Below are 15,270 nucleotides of genomic sequence, written 5' to 3'. Positions count from 1 at the left end.
ACTTCTCTCTGGAACCTCATCACTGCCAGCCTGTATAACCAACAGCGGGTGGTAGTTGGAAGGCCGTATCAGACCAGGGAGTTTCCTAGTAATGTCTCTGACCCAGGCCCCAGGGAGGCAGCAGATTTCCCTGTGGGATGGGTCCGGTCGGCATATTGGGCCATCTGTTCCCCTCAGAAGGGAATCGCCTATGACAATTACCCTCCTTTTTTTCTTAGCAGAGGCAGTTGTAATGTCTGAGGCTGACTGCCTCACCCTAGGCAACTCCCTGGATGGACCTTCATCTACATCCTTATTTGCCTGGCCCTCAAGTTCCAGGGCCCCATATCTGTTCTGTAGTTAAGTAATATATTTCTAAGAAGTAACACAGATTTAAAATACAATGATCTACTACTATTTATCCTTTTCCAAGTTACCGTAGGAAATATTAGTTATTTCTTTCTCTCTGACTTTAAAAGCACCAAACATACCTCATGAAATCCATCCTTCCTTATAACTCCTGAGGCACTCTAAATTTAAAAAATACTCTAAATCCATACTTACTGTGGTATAAGAGCCAACAGCCTTGGCTCTCTGGTAGGATTGTTTCTAACAAAATACCTAATGCTTTCTTCACCTATATTTATAACCTCTGAGCTTAGGTTCTTCTGGTGTCTTTAGCTGTCTGGGAGTTGAGGATGTTGAGGTCAGCGATACAGATTTGTAAAATTAAAAGGTGCCTGGGTCCTTTTTTGAACTTTGGAAAAAATCCCTGGGACACTCCTGAAATACCCCTTTGACTAATTTTAGTCATTGTTGTTCAAATTTCAAAGAAGATACTTCTTTAAATTTTGACTTAATGGAAGAATTTGAATTTCCTTTTTCAATGCAGTTTAGTTTGTGACTATTTGAAATTTGTATTGTGGTCATGCTAAAACCTGCATTTCAATGTAAAATACAGCAGTGAATACAGGTTTTTAAAGACTTACTTGACTTTCAAAATAAAATGAAGTACAAAGTCAGGGATGTAGTTCTGAGACAAAAAGCAGAATGTTACTGCTTCCTCCTGCCTAGAATAAGCCATTGCCCAATTTCAGGAGAAACTGCTTTATACACAGAGATAGCAGATACTTGAAATTCTTTTTAGCAGTAATAAATGCCGTTCCTTTGAGTAAACTTCCAGTGGTCACGATTCTGTAAGTACTTAGATATGAACATAACTTTAGATGTAAGTAATTCCAGAGATTCCAGTACAGCTTCTTGCATAAAAGAAAATTGCACATTTAATTTGAAAGGTCATTTCATAGAGGAACGATTATCTGCATCACTGTGTCATATGTAAATGTGAAAATGAATTATCAATTTTGGTTTTAAGTTAAAAGATGTTTTGTATGAGTTTTCTATGACCAGTTCCTGGGTGTTAATAGCACTTTTATAAATCGTAATCTCTTTTTCATTTTACAGCAGTTGTAATTTTCAGTGTTAATTAATAGCCAGCTGCTTACATCAAAGGTCTTTGGTCAGAATATCACTTAGTTCTTGACAAATAAACTAAACTGTAAGCTGGAGTTGGAGCTAGGGAAAAAAAAACTTGTGTGGCAAAGTTCCAAAAGCTGGTTATTTCATAGAACATTTCTTCAGACATATCATCTATTTGTGCAATTGAGGGGATGCCACAAAACACTTGGCTTTGATTCTAAACAGCCAAAGTCTTGTTACAACTTTACAGAATTTGGTAACTTGGCTAGGTTAGTCAACTGTTACTGAAAAAATGCATATAATTTCCAGTTAATATTTCTTTTTTTATTACAATTCACAAATATTTTGAAAACATTCGGTTAACAGAAAAATGAAAATTATATTTCAATATAATTGGCTTATGCATATTATGTATTATGTTTCCTAGTTTGGAATTGCTTAGTCTCTTCTTTTTGTACCTCATGAATACTCACTGCTTTCTTGAAAGTGCCAACATACCCACCTAACCCTATTAGCTGCCTCTAACCCCATTTTAAAAAAACCCTTCAAACAGTGAAGACTCCCCAGCTTCCATAGGTTACCTAACTGGTCTTTACTCTGAGAAGGCTTTTCCTGGTGCCTGTCTTAAACCTCTCTTCCTACAGCTTAATCCTATTCTTACTTACCCTTTCCTCAGCTCGCACAGCATTTTTTTGCCTTTCCCTATAGGTGTTTAACATCCACTTACTGTACTGCTTTTGTATTTGGCTGAGACATTTGCCAACAGTACAGCGTTTTGTATCCTCAATTATCAGCATTAAATACGTTATATTTCTCTTTGTGTTCTGCTAATTCGGTCTTCCTCCATAACTTGCTGAAGATGCTGATGTTTTTCCTGAAGGTGGGACCAGTTTCAGAAGATATACGATCTTGCAGTGTAGTACAGATAGTATTACATAACATTTTTTCTCCATTTATCCCAGAGGTTAAGTAGTGTTTCCCTGCAAAGTGTTGCTGAATCGAGACTTCATATCCATAGAGAGAGTTACAGGAATGCTTTGTTTCATTGTTTGTTCTGAGAACTAATAATGGAGCATTGAATGTGTGTAGTAAGTGCTCTTTCTTACCTGATCTATGTCTGTGTTTAGATTCATTTTCAGACATCAGTATGTAACACTGCAATGTTTCCAGGCCCAATGGTTTTCTTGTTTAACTTACGGCAGCTCTTGTTTCCTTTGCAGTGATAGTCCGAGCTGCTGACTGCAAGAAGGTGTACCAGATAGAGCTTGCTCCCAAAGAGAAAATTATCATCCTCATCTGCGGTCGGAACCATCACGTTCACCTTTACCCCTGGGCTTCTCTGGATGGCTCAGAAGGAAACTTTGACATTAAGCTTGCAGAAACTAAAGGCTGCCAACTGATTACAACTGGAACACTAAAGAAGAGTTCTTCGACTTGTTTGTTTGTGGCTGTCAAACGACAGGTTTTTTGCTATGAAGTTCACAGAACTAAACCTTTCCACAAAAAATTCAGTGAAATCCAGGCTCCAGGAACTGTACAGTGGATGACAGTGTTCAAGGACAAGCTCTGTGTTGGCTACCAGTCTGGGTTCTCTCTGTTGACCATCCAGGGAGATGGACAATCTATAAACCTGGTAAATCCTAATGACCCCTCGCTTATCTTCCTCTCACAGCAGTCTTTTGATGCCCTTTGTGCTGTGGAGCTCAGTAATGAGGAATACCTGCTTTGCTTCAGCCATATGGGAGTATACGTCGATTCGCAAGGTCGAAGGTCACGCATGCAGGAACTAATGTGGCCTGCAACTCCTGTTGCCTGTAGTATGTATATGTTTTTCTGTTGCCATATCCCTGTTGCTGCTTTACTTGTCTAAAAATAATGAGCATTGTATTCTATTTCGCTTTGGTTTGTCTTTCAATATGAGTTAACAGGATACACGGTTCTTCCTGATGGTAGTTTTGGACTTCGCGATCTCCTGGGCTGAGATCCTGGACACTGCAAGAAAAGAAGCCCTGTCTTGTTACAGGACACAGAAGAAAAAATAATGGAATGTAAATTAACTTTTACGGAGCGGAGACTAGTCCTGGATGCAGGACAGTGCCAGACTACCGGTCTGTGAAATTCTTGTAAAGGTTTTTGCTCCCCTAGAGAGTGTAAATGTCTAGTTGTCTGTAGGATGTCTTCTGTGTCCTGTACTCAAAGTACAATAGAAAGGTGAAGATAAAATGTAACTACGACTCTTAAGTGTTCATAAAGATAACAAAGTAAGAAGTAAAAATATTGCTTTTGGCAGAACTGGTTGCAATATTTCTCCTTTTGGTTATATTTTAAGGGGGAGAATTTCCAAAAATAATATAGGCAGGTGGAGGGTAATTTTTCAACCGCTCTGCTCTTTTCGGGCACATTGGTTTATTAGCTAGTTAGGACGGAAGCACATGCAGAGCATTTTTCAGTATTCGGTAGTCAAAGGCAGTTCATGATAAAACCAGGATTTCTATTTGGACCTCAAATAGCAATTAGTGTTTTGAATGATTGAAAGCAAGAAATAGCTTTTTGTTTAAATAGTGCACCGAGCAGTTAGGTGCTCATTGGTTTGATCAGGCTAGGCCCTAATAGCAGTTTGTTTAATTTTAATTGTCTTGAACTGAAATTGTTTGCTTGCTTTACTCTGACCTAGTTGCATACAGAAGTCTGAAGCAAAGGCCCAAGGAAACAATGTAGTTGCAAATTTACTTTAAAATGTTTCCTTTTCCTTTATCAGTTTTACAGTTTTTTGCATTTCAGCAAATTAGACAAGCTAGTTAATTGTTTTGTCTGTTATTATTAGAAGCTGTTCTTACTGTAAACTATTTTATAGCATTCTTGTATGTGCAATCCTGAGTGGCGTTGGCCTAGGGCTGTTTTTGCAGAAAGAGCAACTTTGTCCGCTGCCACAGGAAACTGGATTACTTCCCTTTCCATTAGCCTTGTCCTCCCTCTTCAGTCCCGGTGTCTGTCACCGGTGATGGTGGCTTTTTTTAACTGTCCCATCAGGAGATCATCAAAGTGGAAATAGTTCTCCTGCTGTTGCAGTTTCTGCTGTGGTAAAGGACCATGTTGTAGAGAGGTTTTAGGATACAATGGAGAATTTGTCTCTAGGGCATTCAGTCCCCTCACGCTAGGAGAGGCCGAGGTCTGCGCTAACACAGTCAGCTCTGTTATCTCGGGTGGCCTGTCTAGGTTGCGGTTAAACCAGCTTAATGCGCTGGTTCTGTGCTGAGTCAGTGTAGGCGTTGTGGGGCTGCTTCGCTTGAGTATGGCGCAGTGCAAAGACTTCGAGCCAGCAGGTCTCGAAGCTGTAGCGTGGGCAAGCCCAGTGCAGACACTGACGTGTCTCTCTGGGAACCAGTTGAGATCTGATCAAACTCATCAGCTCTGAGTGGTAAGTGCTGGCCTTGGCAACCAGCTGGCCAGGCAGAAGCAGGTTTTTCGGTCTGATGCTCGGGTGGTCTCCCTTGACATCCAAGTCAACCATGACCCCATATAATAAATACTTGACCATAAATCACTTCTGGGATAGATATTTATGATAGCTGTCCAAGGCTTTCTGTGGACAAGTTTTAAAAAATAGCACCACAACCATTACTTCAGTTCTTCCAAGAAGATTCTGTGATGTTGTTTAGTGTCCTACTGCGTTATTTTCCTTTTGTTTATTGAAGCAGCTCTTTTCTCTATTAAATCCCATAAATTTCTAGCAACTGCTCTATACATCAGGACACAGTCTTTACATGAGCAGAAGCATGTTGATATGAAGCTCTAGGGATCTCTGCTTTTCATTTGACCTAAAATAAACTTGTCTGCTGATGCCTTTTATGCTTTTTTTTAAAAAAAAAAAAGTTGAAAAGAGAAAATGGGTTGTGGGCTTTAAGCATTGTGACATTTTTCTGTTAACCTGATGAAAGCAACCCATACATGAATATCTAAAGCTAGATAATTGTTAGCAAAAGAGGAAGGAAATTGAGAACAGATCCACATTGTGACTTCATGACCCACCTCACAGATGGTGGCCCTCTCTTTTCCCCTGCACACAGCAGATGTATAGTTAGTTTGTTGCTTCCGAAATGAAGTAATCTGCATCTGTAGAAAAGCTATTTGCTCAGTTCCTACCAAGTAGCAAATTTGTATGCATCTGAAAACTTCAGATGCCATTTTGCAATTTCATGAGATCATAATTTGAAGTTTAAAAATACTGAAAGGGTCAAATTTAAATCTTTCTATGATGCTGGCAATTGTCGTTAGCAAATCTATTATCACAAAAATATCTGTTTGAAAGTGGGGCTGGGAAAATGTGTTTTAAAATGTATCTTGCACATAGTGGAAAACTTGTAACTATTGAAATATATGTCAGTTCTGGACTACTGAAACCACATTAGGGTTTTCTGTTTGTTTTTAATCTATGCAGGTTGCAATTCGTTGTACGTAACAGTATATAGCGAGTATGGTGTTGATGTGTTTGATGTTAACACTATGGAATGGGTCCAGACTATTGGCCTGCGAAGGGTAAGTAATTTTCTTTGAATATAGAACTTAATTGGGTTAATTCCAAATGAGATGTTTCTTCGCGGTGTATGCTAGGCTTGAGTTAATTCTCTGCCTCCTTCCTCAAAACAGATCAGACCATTAAACATGGACGGCACGCTGAATCTCCTTAACTGCGAGCCACCAAGACTAATATATTTCAAGAACAAGTTTGCAGGTGAGTACTGAGCAAGGGGAGAAATGGGAAAATGATAGGAAGCTAACTGGGTAATTTTAAGCAATGTTACCTTTGCATGAGATGAAACTTGTATTGGATGCGTCTGGGTCAACACGTACCTATGTATGTGAAATTGCATTGTGATACTGGTTTAACAAGGCCAAGTGCAAGGTCCTGCCCCTGGGTCGGGGCAACCCCCAGTATCAATCCAGGCTGGGGAATGAAGGGAATGAGAGCAGCCCTGCCGAGAAGGACTTGTGGGTACTGGTGGATGAAAAGCTGGACAGGAGCCAGCAATGGGCGCTCGCAGCCCAGAAGGCCAACTGTATCCTGGGCTGCATCAAGAGCAGCGTGGCCAGCAGGTGGAGGGAGGTGATTCTGCCCCTCTGCTCTGCTCTGGTGAGACCCCACCTGCAGTACTGCGTCCAGCTCTGGAGCCCTCAACATAAGACAGACATGGAGCTGTTGGAGCGGGTCCAGAAGAAGGCCACAAAAATGATCAGGGGGATGGAACACCTCTCCTGTGAAGAAAGGCTGAGAGAGTTGGGGTTGTTCAGCCTAGAGAAGAGAAGGCTTCGGGGAGACCTTCTTGCAGCTTATCAGTACTTAAAGGGGGCTTATAAAAAAGGTGGCGGCAAACTTTTTAGCAGGGCTCGTTGTGACAGGACAAGGGGGAATGGCTTTAAACTAAAGGGGGGTAGATTTAGACTAGATATAAGGAAGGAATTTTTGACGCTGAGGGTGGTGAGACACTGGAACAGGTTGCCCAGAGAGGTGGGGGATGGCCCACCCCTGGGAACATTCCAGGTCAGGTTGGACGGGGCTCTGAGCAACCTGATGTAGTTGAAGCTGTCCCTGCCCACGGCAGGGGGGTTGGACTAGATGACCCTTAGAGGTCCCTTCCAACCCAAACTATTCTATGATTACAGCAGGAGCTGTCCTCAGTGTACCAGAAACATCTGACAACAGCAAGAAGCAAATGCTTCGAACTAGGAGCAAAAGAAGATTTGTATTTAAGGTTCCCGAGGAAGAGCGATTACAACAAAGGCGGTAAGAATTTAATCATGGTATGTATTTAATATACACGATGATATGCAGAGACTGGAAATGCTGATAGCAAAAATCACTCTGTTCTTTTAGGGAAATGCTTAGAGACCCTGAGCTAAGGTCAAAGATGATTTCTAACCCAACGAATTTCAACCACGTGGCTCATATGGGACCGGGAGACGGAATGCAGGTTCTCATGGACCTCCCACTGGTAAAATACATTTAAAAGGGAGGGAGATAATATGTGCATTTGTTCTTGCTCAGAAAAACTGTGAAGATGAGCTGTATAGGGTTCAAGTATTATCTCTGTACCAAATTCTTCTTCTAATCATTTTGAGAAAGGTGAACCTTCCTTATGTGCAATGCTTCTAAATCCTGTGCAAGGAAATACTGTTAGCTGAGTTACGAATGAGACACTGAAGGAAATAGGTATCACTGCCAGGATCTTGTTAGTAGTTTTGTAAATAATCAGTCTCTCCTTCTTCCTTTTTTTTTTGTTTGTCTTCTTAAAATAACAGAATGAATTTCCTTCCCCCTCATCCTCTCAACATTCTGCTCTGATACCACCTCCAACAGGCTTTAAGCACGTCTATCACATGAGCCCTATCTCTGCTGAAATCTTTCTCCAGAGTGACCATTCCTCACTGCAAGGCTCCCCTCTGCTTTCTTCCTCTTCCTGTCCCTCCTCTGCTTCCCTAGCAAGGGTAGGAGTAGCTACAAACTGTTAGGAACTGGAATGGTGTGCTTGTGGCACTTCGCCAATTCTTGAGCAATAACAAGGGGGGAAAAAACTCATGCTGTGGAGGTAACTAAAATGCATGTAAGTTGCAGTGCTCTATAGCATTATTTTTTTATTTTGCATTTAACAAGTACAGCATTTTGTGAGCTACTTTAGTGTCAAATCCGCAAGAGGAAGGCGCGAAGGTACACTTCCATGTTTTGTACCCTCCATTTTATAGCTGCTAGTCAGGCTTTCTTCTGTCCTTCTCAGCTAGCCCAGATGAGGGTAATGCATTTGTCCTTTCAGCAGGAGGAGGAAGGAAAGCAGAGCTGTTGGTGTAGTCCCTGCCCCTTCATAGAGGGTTTGCTGGCTGACAGGTTCCAGTGGCTGCTATGGGGCTTAGTTCTTTCTCTGTCTTTCTCAGGGTTTGTGTCTGTTACTGAAAATATGTGGATGTGGTCAAGTAAGTTCAGAGTTTTTCTACCAACACTGGGTTGTAATAGCTTCAAAAGCACAGTAAAGTTTTCATGAGTAACAATTCCTAGTTGGATAGCTTTTGTTGCTGGCTAACAAGGTGTTTCATTTCAACTGTAGAGTGTCCTACCTGCTGCACAGGATGAAAAACCATGTCCATCTACAGCTAACCTCTCACGGCAGCAGCAGCAGCAGAGAAACAAAACCTATATTTCATGGCCCTCGTCAAGTAAGGCTGGAAGCAAGCTTGTCAGTTCTGAGCTGTAATTTGGCTTCAACAAGAGGTGTAAACCTGCCTTTTTTGCTTCTTTCTCTACAGGTGGCAGTGATGTGGGAGGAGCCATGCCTTCCCGAAGTATGTCCGATCCTGACCAGGAGTTTGACAAAGAGGTAAAGTAGCTTTTATTAAATGGAGACTGACAAATATCCTGTTGCTGTAGATTGTTTTCTTTTTCCAATAAATTAAATTTCTGAGGTCGTCTTCATAAAGACTATGTTCTTTATGGAGATGTTTTCCTTCCACAAATGTTTTCTCCAGCCTGTAATACATGATTGTAAATTCGATAAGCCAGCACAAAAGCAAAGCTGTGAAAAGATCTTTTTATGGTGATATTTTAAGTAGTATTATGTCTTGGATTAAGCTTTGTAGACAAGGGAAATTTGACTAATTGATGAAATGTCCTCAAAGCTCCTAAAAATGTTCTCTGGGCTATTAGCATAGAATAGCAAAGTAATACAACTAGTTAAGTAATTTTCTGTGCTGCCTTAAGGAAGACTTTTTGTCATGTAACTTGAGAAGGAATCATATTTTAAAATACGTAAAACTGCTTTTAGTGAGAGTCAAAGTATGTGCCAGTAGTCACCAAACTGAAAATGTCCTGGTGTCCCTGAATCTAAGGAGAGAAGACGTATGATTTTTGTTTCCTTGATTTGTTACGGGTGTAGCTTCTTCCAAGCTTTGCTCAAGTACTGCCTGTGCAAGGGAAGTGTTAGAAATTATCGCTGGGAGGCAAACTCCTAGATCAAGATCTTTGCATCTTTTTAGTGCTTTTTGGTACCCAACTACAGGTCCATGTAATGTTCTGGATTTTGAAGGGTGTTTTCCTGAAGCCAGACCTTTGCAGGATGCCTTAGTACCCCCTAAGTCAAAGCATTTGTCCAGAGTTCTGATCACAGCCATGCTCTGACTTCCTTTGTCACCTTGAGTAAGCCATTAAAAGCATGTGAAAATGGGATCTCTAAACACAGGTATTTTTGAAACTGTCTTGATTTTCAAAGGAGCTGATGACAGACTATGTCTGTTGACTTAGTTATTCTGCAGCGTCCTTCCCAAATTCCATTACGTTCCATGCTCTAATGATAATTGCTGCTTGTAGGCACAAGTAGGGGTAGATTCTAAGGTTTTTACAATGTTTTCTTTTTTGGTAAATCTCACAATTTCTTACGACTTCTTAAATTGCAAAAGTAGTAGTTTGAAACTTGAAAAAGGCGTCTCTAATACCACCTTTTGGCGTTACACTATTTTTCCCACAGCTTTTGGCTTTATCACAGCATGAACTGGATCATGTTAGGATAATCTTGTTATAGGTGATCTTATTATTGTTTGAGCTGTGCAAAACCTTGTGAACGGCATTCTTGAAGGATGCTACCTTTCAATCTATTTGCTAAATTTATATTCCCTTTCTTGAAAATAACTTGCTGCAATGGTACCAGCTTTTCCTGTGCAGCATTTCGTTAGCTGTGAATGTGTGCAGTGCTCAGAGTTGTAACTCACCAAAATAGTGGGAAACTTGCCAGCCATCCTGTTGAAGTGAGACCAGTCTGTGAATGCAAATACCCAACAACCAATCTAATGCTGGGGAAATAACTGTGGATAGACTCTCTTTATTAGATATTGATGTAGGGTGTCTCCAGTAAGTATATTCTGTTTCCAGATCTCCAGCCTGATACTTGGCAACCTTCACTCTCTTGTCAGGCACTTCACATGCTTGTCGCTGTTGCTGTTTTGTAAATAGTTCGTATGCTTGTTTCCTTCCTTCTCACCAAACCGAAGATGATTTGACCGTAATTCTTTACGTCTTTATATGGGCAGATAAATCTACTTCTGGACTATAAAAATTGCTTAAAAAACACAGGCTGGTAAATCCAGAACAGCAGTGGGCAGATAGATGCGTTCCGTCAGGAAAGCTTTGCTACGGCTAAAGGAGAGGAGCCTGGGATTTAGCAATTTCCACGTACTTTGCTATAATTCCTGTTATGTCAGAAGGTCACCTTCAGGACTGCACTACAGCCTATTGACAATAATGGAAGTATTTGCATGAATTTTTAGCTATGAAATGAATCTAATACACACTGCTTCGTAGGTGTGGCTCACCCTAATTTTTGAGTGCCTTTGAAAGCTTCTGAGTGTAAAGAATTGATTTTAAGTAAGTGTAATTTTTTTTTTTAATGTTTCTTGTTAACAGCCTGATTCAGACTCCACCAAACACTCTACTCCATCCAACAGCTCAAATCCAAGTGGTCCCCCAAGTCCCAACTCTCCTCATAGGAATCAGCTTACACTAGATGGACTGGACCAGTCAACCTGCGACGCATAACACCACCGCTCTCACCATTCTGGCTTCGATCATCCACTACACCATGGAGTATTCAAGAGCAGGGCAAAGCTGTCTCAGATGCTAGTGCCAAGACTGACACTGAATCTCTAGTGTTGTACAAGAATGATTATATATCCAGATTGTAGATACAAACTATTGAAATGAAGAAAATTCTTTACTAAATAGCAATCGAGCTTTTTATGCAGAATTGTTCACTGCTCAGTTACGGTTGATTCCTTTCTGCACAGCTGTGACACAGTTTTATTGCATAGGAGCATTTAAGGCCACCAGTAAATAGTCTTATTCTTATGCTGAAAAAGAAATAGAGAGAGATACTGATAATGTTGCTACAATATCAGGAATATTATTTTTCTATAGAATGATGTAATGTCTCATTAGCAGGAAATCCTTTTAGACACAATTTGGACCTTTAAATAGGAAATGCGAGCGGGTCTAGTTGCATCCTCAAATGAATACACTTCTCCCTTTTTCCCATAACGGTTTGTTTCCTAAATCTTAAGGAGAATGCTAGGAAGCTGTAGGTCATTTCCAACATCAATAGAATCACCAGGAAGTCAAATAAAAGTTGGTTATAGTTTTGTGGCCTTTTAATTCATTTAGCCGTTACATATACAGCTGCATAACTGTCTTTCTATCTTTCTACCAACTTTTTAGTCTTGTATATAGGACTACTGCCAGTTATCTTTTACCCATACCCTGCTTTTTAGTCCTCACCAATCAGTCATTAGTCAGGACTTTTAAAATACTGGTAATTACTGCTGTGAAAAAAATTTTACTCCTAGTTCCTGCTTATCTCCTTCTGAGAAGTTGTTTCTCCTGGGTTTTTTGGTGGAAGGACACACTACATTGTTTAGCTAGCAAGCCTTCTCGTGGACGCATTGCCCTCGAAGTCTGCTTGATCTAAGGGACTATATCGCACTAAAACATCAGTCTATTTTATTGGTTACCAAAGTGGAACGTGAAGGATGTGTAACTGGGGGTGCTGCTTTTCTCATTAATTGTATCCTCACCTGCATGAAGACCCCATGATTATTAATCAAGTATTGATCATGTAGAAAAATGCACAACACACTCCTGTATATTTTGCTATGGCCCACGTGCAGTGGTGATGTTTTGCGTGTATATTTAATCTCATGCTTCCATGTATTATACATTTAGTAATCAAAGATTTGTGACCATGTTTCATTAAAAGCTTGTAATTAATTCAGTGGCTGGCATATCCAGTTTGTCATTGTCACACTAGTGTGCCTTCTGTGCCAATTTTATGACAGTTGGATGTCACTTATTTAAAATTTGGTTTAAATGGGCTGATGATATACCAATGGCTAATGTTCTTTTCTGAAACACTGTATAGGACGTGCACTTATCTTTAGTTTAAATTGAGTGTTCTAGTCAACATTTAATCCTGTTACGTTAAGTGTTCGACAGTACTTGCTCTTTTTCTCAGATTCTTGATAAAGGGGCTCAGTTAGAGCTGGACACTACTGCTTTGGGGGTTTTCTGGTTTTTACTTTTTTAATGTAAGTCTAAGTCTTTGTAATTATTGAATTGTGAGAACATTTTTGAACAATTTACCTGTCAATAAAGCAGAAGAGGGAGGTTTTAAAGTTTATAGTTGTCTGTCTTGTCAGTGGTAGACTGTTTTCACATGTCATTTGCTTTAGTTTCATGGTAAATTCATTTTGTTCACATGGACGTTTTACATAAACTGAAAGATACTTGGAAGCTCCGTACCTGAATGCTACGCGAAAGGTATGTGTTTCTGCATGTAAATGCATGTTCAGGAGCGATGGAAGTCCTTTTGGTGGAATACAGTGTTGAAATTCTGTGCCCTTGGTTTGTGTTAGAGTTGTCATTTCATCGAGTCACTGGCCCTATTAATTCATTTTTAAATGATTTATATGACTATTTCCTTATGGCTGAAGCATAGTAAGGAGGCTGCAGGATCTATTCAGACATCTTAAGTGTGATAAAACAGTAAAGACTTTTGACTTGTCAAAGCAGTAGTCCCAAAGAAACACTTAGGAACGTTTCAAGGACTGGTGTGTGAATGGTGCAGCCCCTAGTATAGCGGGTTTTTTAAAGCTCCCCTCATGCCCCGGTATTTGAGCACTGCAGAGCTCACTGTAGCTAGAACAGTGCCAGCGTCTTCCCTAGTGTGTCCTGGGGAAGCATCCCTCATCGCTTACGACGTGCCCAAGTGCTCCTGGGTTGCTTCTTGACTTGTCTCGCCCATCTTACTCCAGGTTATCTTAATGGGGAAGGCCCAGATTAATGTTTTGGACCCTGCTGTTCCTTGCTTGACCAAACCTACCTGGGCAAGGCCAGCCGGCTGGGGCGGGTCGGCTCGGGGAAGTGCACCCGCACTCTGCCCTGGGGATAGGGGTGATAGCTGACAGGAGGTATGAGGGCTGTGTGCCGGAAGCCTTCTCACAAGTGTTCATGCTAATCAGCCTTTGACTTTTAAAAAGCATTTCTACTGCTCTTGAGCTGATTTTTCTCTGCACAGTGAGGGCTTCAGATGACAACAAAGTCTTTAATTATGGGGGTATTAAATCATAGCACTCAGCAGTGCCAGGGCTTGGTTATAATTTAAGCAGGAGAACGTTTCTAGAAAAATAAATTAATTGCTCACTATGAATACATTATTCTTTTCTCCCCGCTCACCCTCCCCCCCCCGCCCCCCCCCCCAAGTCTGGCCAAGCAGAATTCCTCCCCAAGTCCTCCACCACAGCCCTTCAAATCTCCTGTTCCCTTAAGGCTTCTGATGCTGGTTACCTAAAGAGTCCTCCTCAGCCCTCAGGAGAACTTTTAGAAATGCAGAAATTCAAGACTCTATGTGAAATGTTCCTCTGATGGTGCACTTTCTTCTCCCTGGAGGCTACCAGTCTAGTATTGCAAGTGAGGAATTGAGTTATGCAAGGAACGAGGATAATTTGGTCTGCCTGCTCCTCTGCCCGTTCCATTTTCACAGAGGCATTACATCAGGTCCCAAAGCCAAGGCGATGGGCATAGCACTCACCAGAACACGTTGGTCACTCTAGCACAGATCTTCGCCCTGAAAGGCTGTGTATTTTGGAATGCATCCTGGTGTCACTTGCTACCCAAGAACTAAACCCATCTGCCAACACCTCTGTCTGTAGCACAGACGTGCTGAGAACAAACACCTTCCTAAATGGGTGCAATCTGCCTGGGGGGGGAGGGGTGCATAAACACTCGCTTTATGTTTGCAGAGTAAGTGCTTAACGCAGCTAAATCACAGGGAAGGGACTTCACCGTGGAAATGCTGAAGGTCCAGGCACCCTCCTTGTTCTGCACAACGCCAGATTAGGCATCCCTGGGAGAAAGCAGATGCATAAAAATCTTAAGGGCTGGCAGTGGTAGTCTAACGCACTGAGAAGCAGGGAAGCATTTGAGGGAAGAGATGACTGTGGGAACTGAACTGCACCCTTAGGTGTAGTTAAGTGAAGTAACAGTCAAAGGAAGGTGTCACATCATGACCACAAACCTTGTCTTGCTGCTGAGTTTAGACTATTTTAAAAGGAAAAGGAAAAAAAGAGAGATGGTATTCTTGCATGCTGGGCTACCGGAGCATCTCATGTTCTGGTTTGCACTCTGCCCGCTCTGTACCAAGCAGCTCCGGCAGGCAGGAGTGAGGAGGACATACCAGAAAGTAGCGTTCACCTGCCCAGCCTTTGCCTTCCATTGCGGTGGCAGCAGGTCTGGACCGCCTTCTCCTGTCTGCTTGCACCCCTGTAAATGTGGCTCCCCTCTCAATTTCCCCTTACATCCCTCCTCACAGCCTTGGGGTCCTCACAGCTCGTGGGGCAAGAGCTGCAGCTGCTGCCACTCTCACCCAGCACAGAGCAGCCACTTTCCTATAGGTTGCGAGCTGCAGCCCCAAGACCTTGGGCTCACCGCTGGCAGGGCAGTGCAGCAGCGTGGGGTCGGAGGGGCACTGGTTCACGTGAAGGGGTGCCACCACATCAGGGAGGCAGGAGGGAAAGCACAGTGGTTGGAAAGAGCCAGCACGATCTCGGTGCTCCCATGCAAAGTCCTCCTAAAAGTGTTTCTGGGGATGTGGGGTGACGACGAGACCGGACATCAGCTGCACGCCTGTTGCAGGATGCCAGGGAAAGCTAAACGTTGGCAGAGCATGTCCCAGTGGCGAATGATGCCCAGACTGGCGTTGCCGGCGGGGTTAGCTGAGGACAGGAGCA

At 42.0% G+C, this 15,270-nt stretch overlaps 1 protein-coding gene across 3 annotated transcripts in view; it reads left to right on the top strand.

Annotated features, from left to right (window-relative positions):
- CDC42BPB (CDC42 binding protein kinase beta) overlaps nucleotides 1-12,657 on the top strand; it is a 73,581-nt gene extending 60,924 nt beyond the window's left edge. The window contains exons 30-38 of one of the 3 annotated variants that reach the window (XM_019472497.1): nucleotides 2,679-3,275; nucleotides 5,897-5,994; nucleotides 6,106-6,190; nucleotides 7,120-7,240; nucleotides 7,331-7,448; nucleotides 8,383-8,421; nucleotides 8,553-8,661; nucleotides 8,752-8,822; nucleotides 10,898-12,657. In XM_019472497.1, coding sequence (XP_019328042.1) covers nucleotides 2,679-3,275; nucleotides 5,897-5,994; nucleotides 6,106-6,190; nucleotides 7,120-7,240; nucleotides 7,331-7,448; nucleotides 8,383-8,421; nucleotides 8,553-8,661; nucleotides 8,752-8,822; nucleotides 10,898-11,029 — 1,370 coding nt within the window. In that variant the 3' untranslated portion in view covers nucleotides 11,030-12,657. The remainder of the gene's footprint in view (nucleotides 1-2,678; nucleotides 3,276-5,896; nucleotides 5,995-6,105; nucleotides 6,191-7,119; nucleotides 7,241-7,330; nucleotides 7,449-8,382; nucleotides 8,422-8,552; nucleotides 8,662-8,751; nucleotides 8,823-10,897) is intronic. The other 2 variants (XM_019472498.1, XM_019472499.1) reach the window with 2 other exon arrangements.
- Nucleotides 12,658-15,270: the final 2,613 nt, after the last annotated feature.

Source organism: Aptenodytes forsteri, unplaced genomic scaffold, assembly GCF_000699145.1.
Source record: "Aptenodytes forsteri isolate BGI_AS27 unplaced genomic scaffold, ASM69914v1 Scaffold193, whole genome shotgun sequence".
Classification (NCBI taxonomy): domain Eukaryota; kingdom Metazoa; phylum Chordata; class Aves; order Sphenisciformes; family Spheniscidae; genus Aptenodytes; species Aptenodytes forsteri.
Note: the sequence above shows the minus strand (reverse complement) of the source record. Positions and strands in the feature narration are given on the sequence as shown.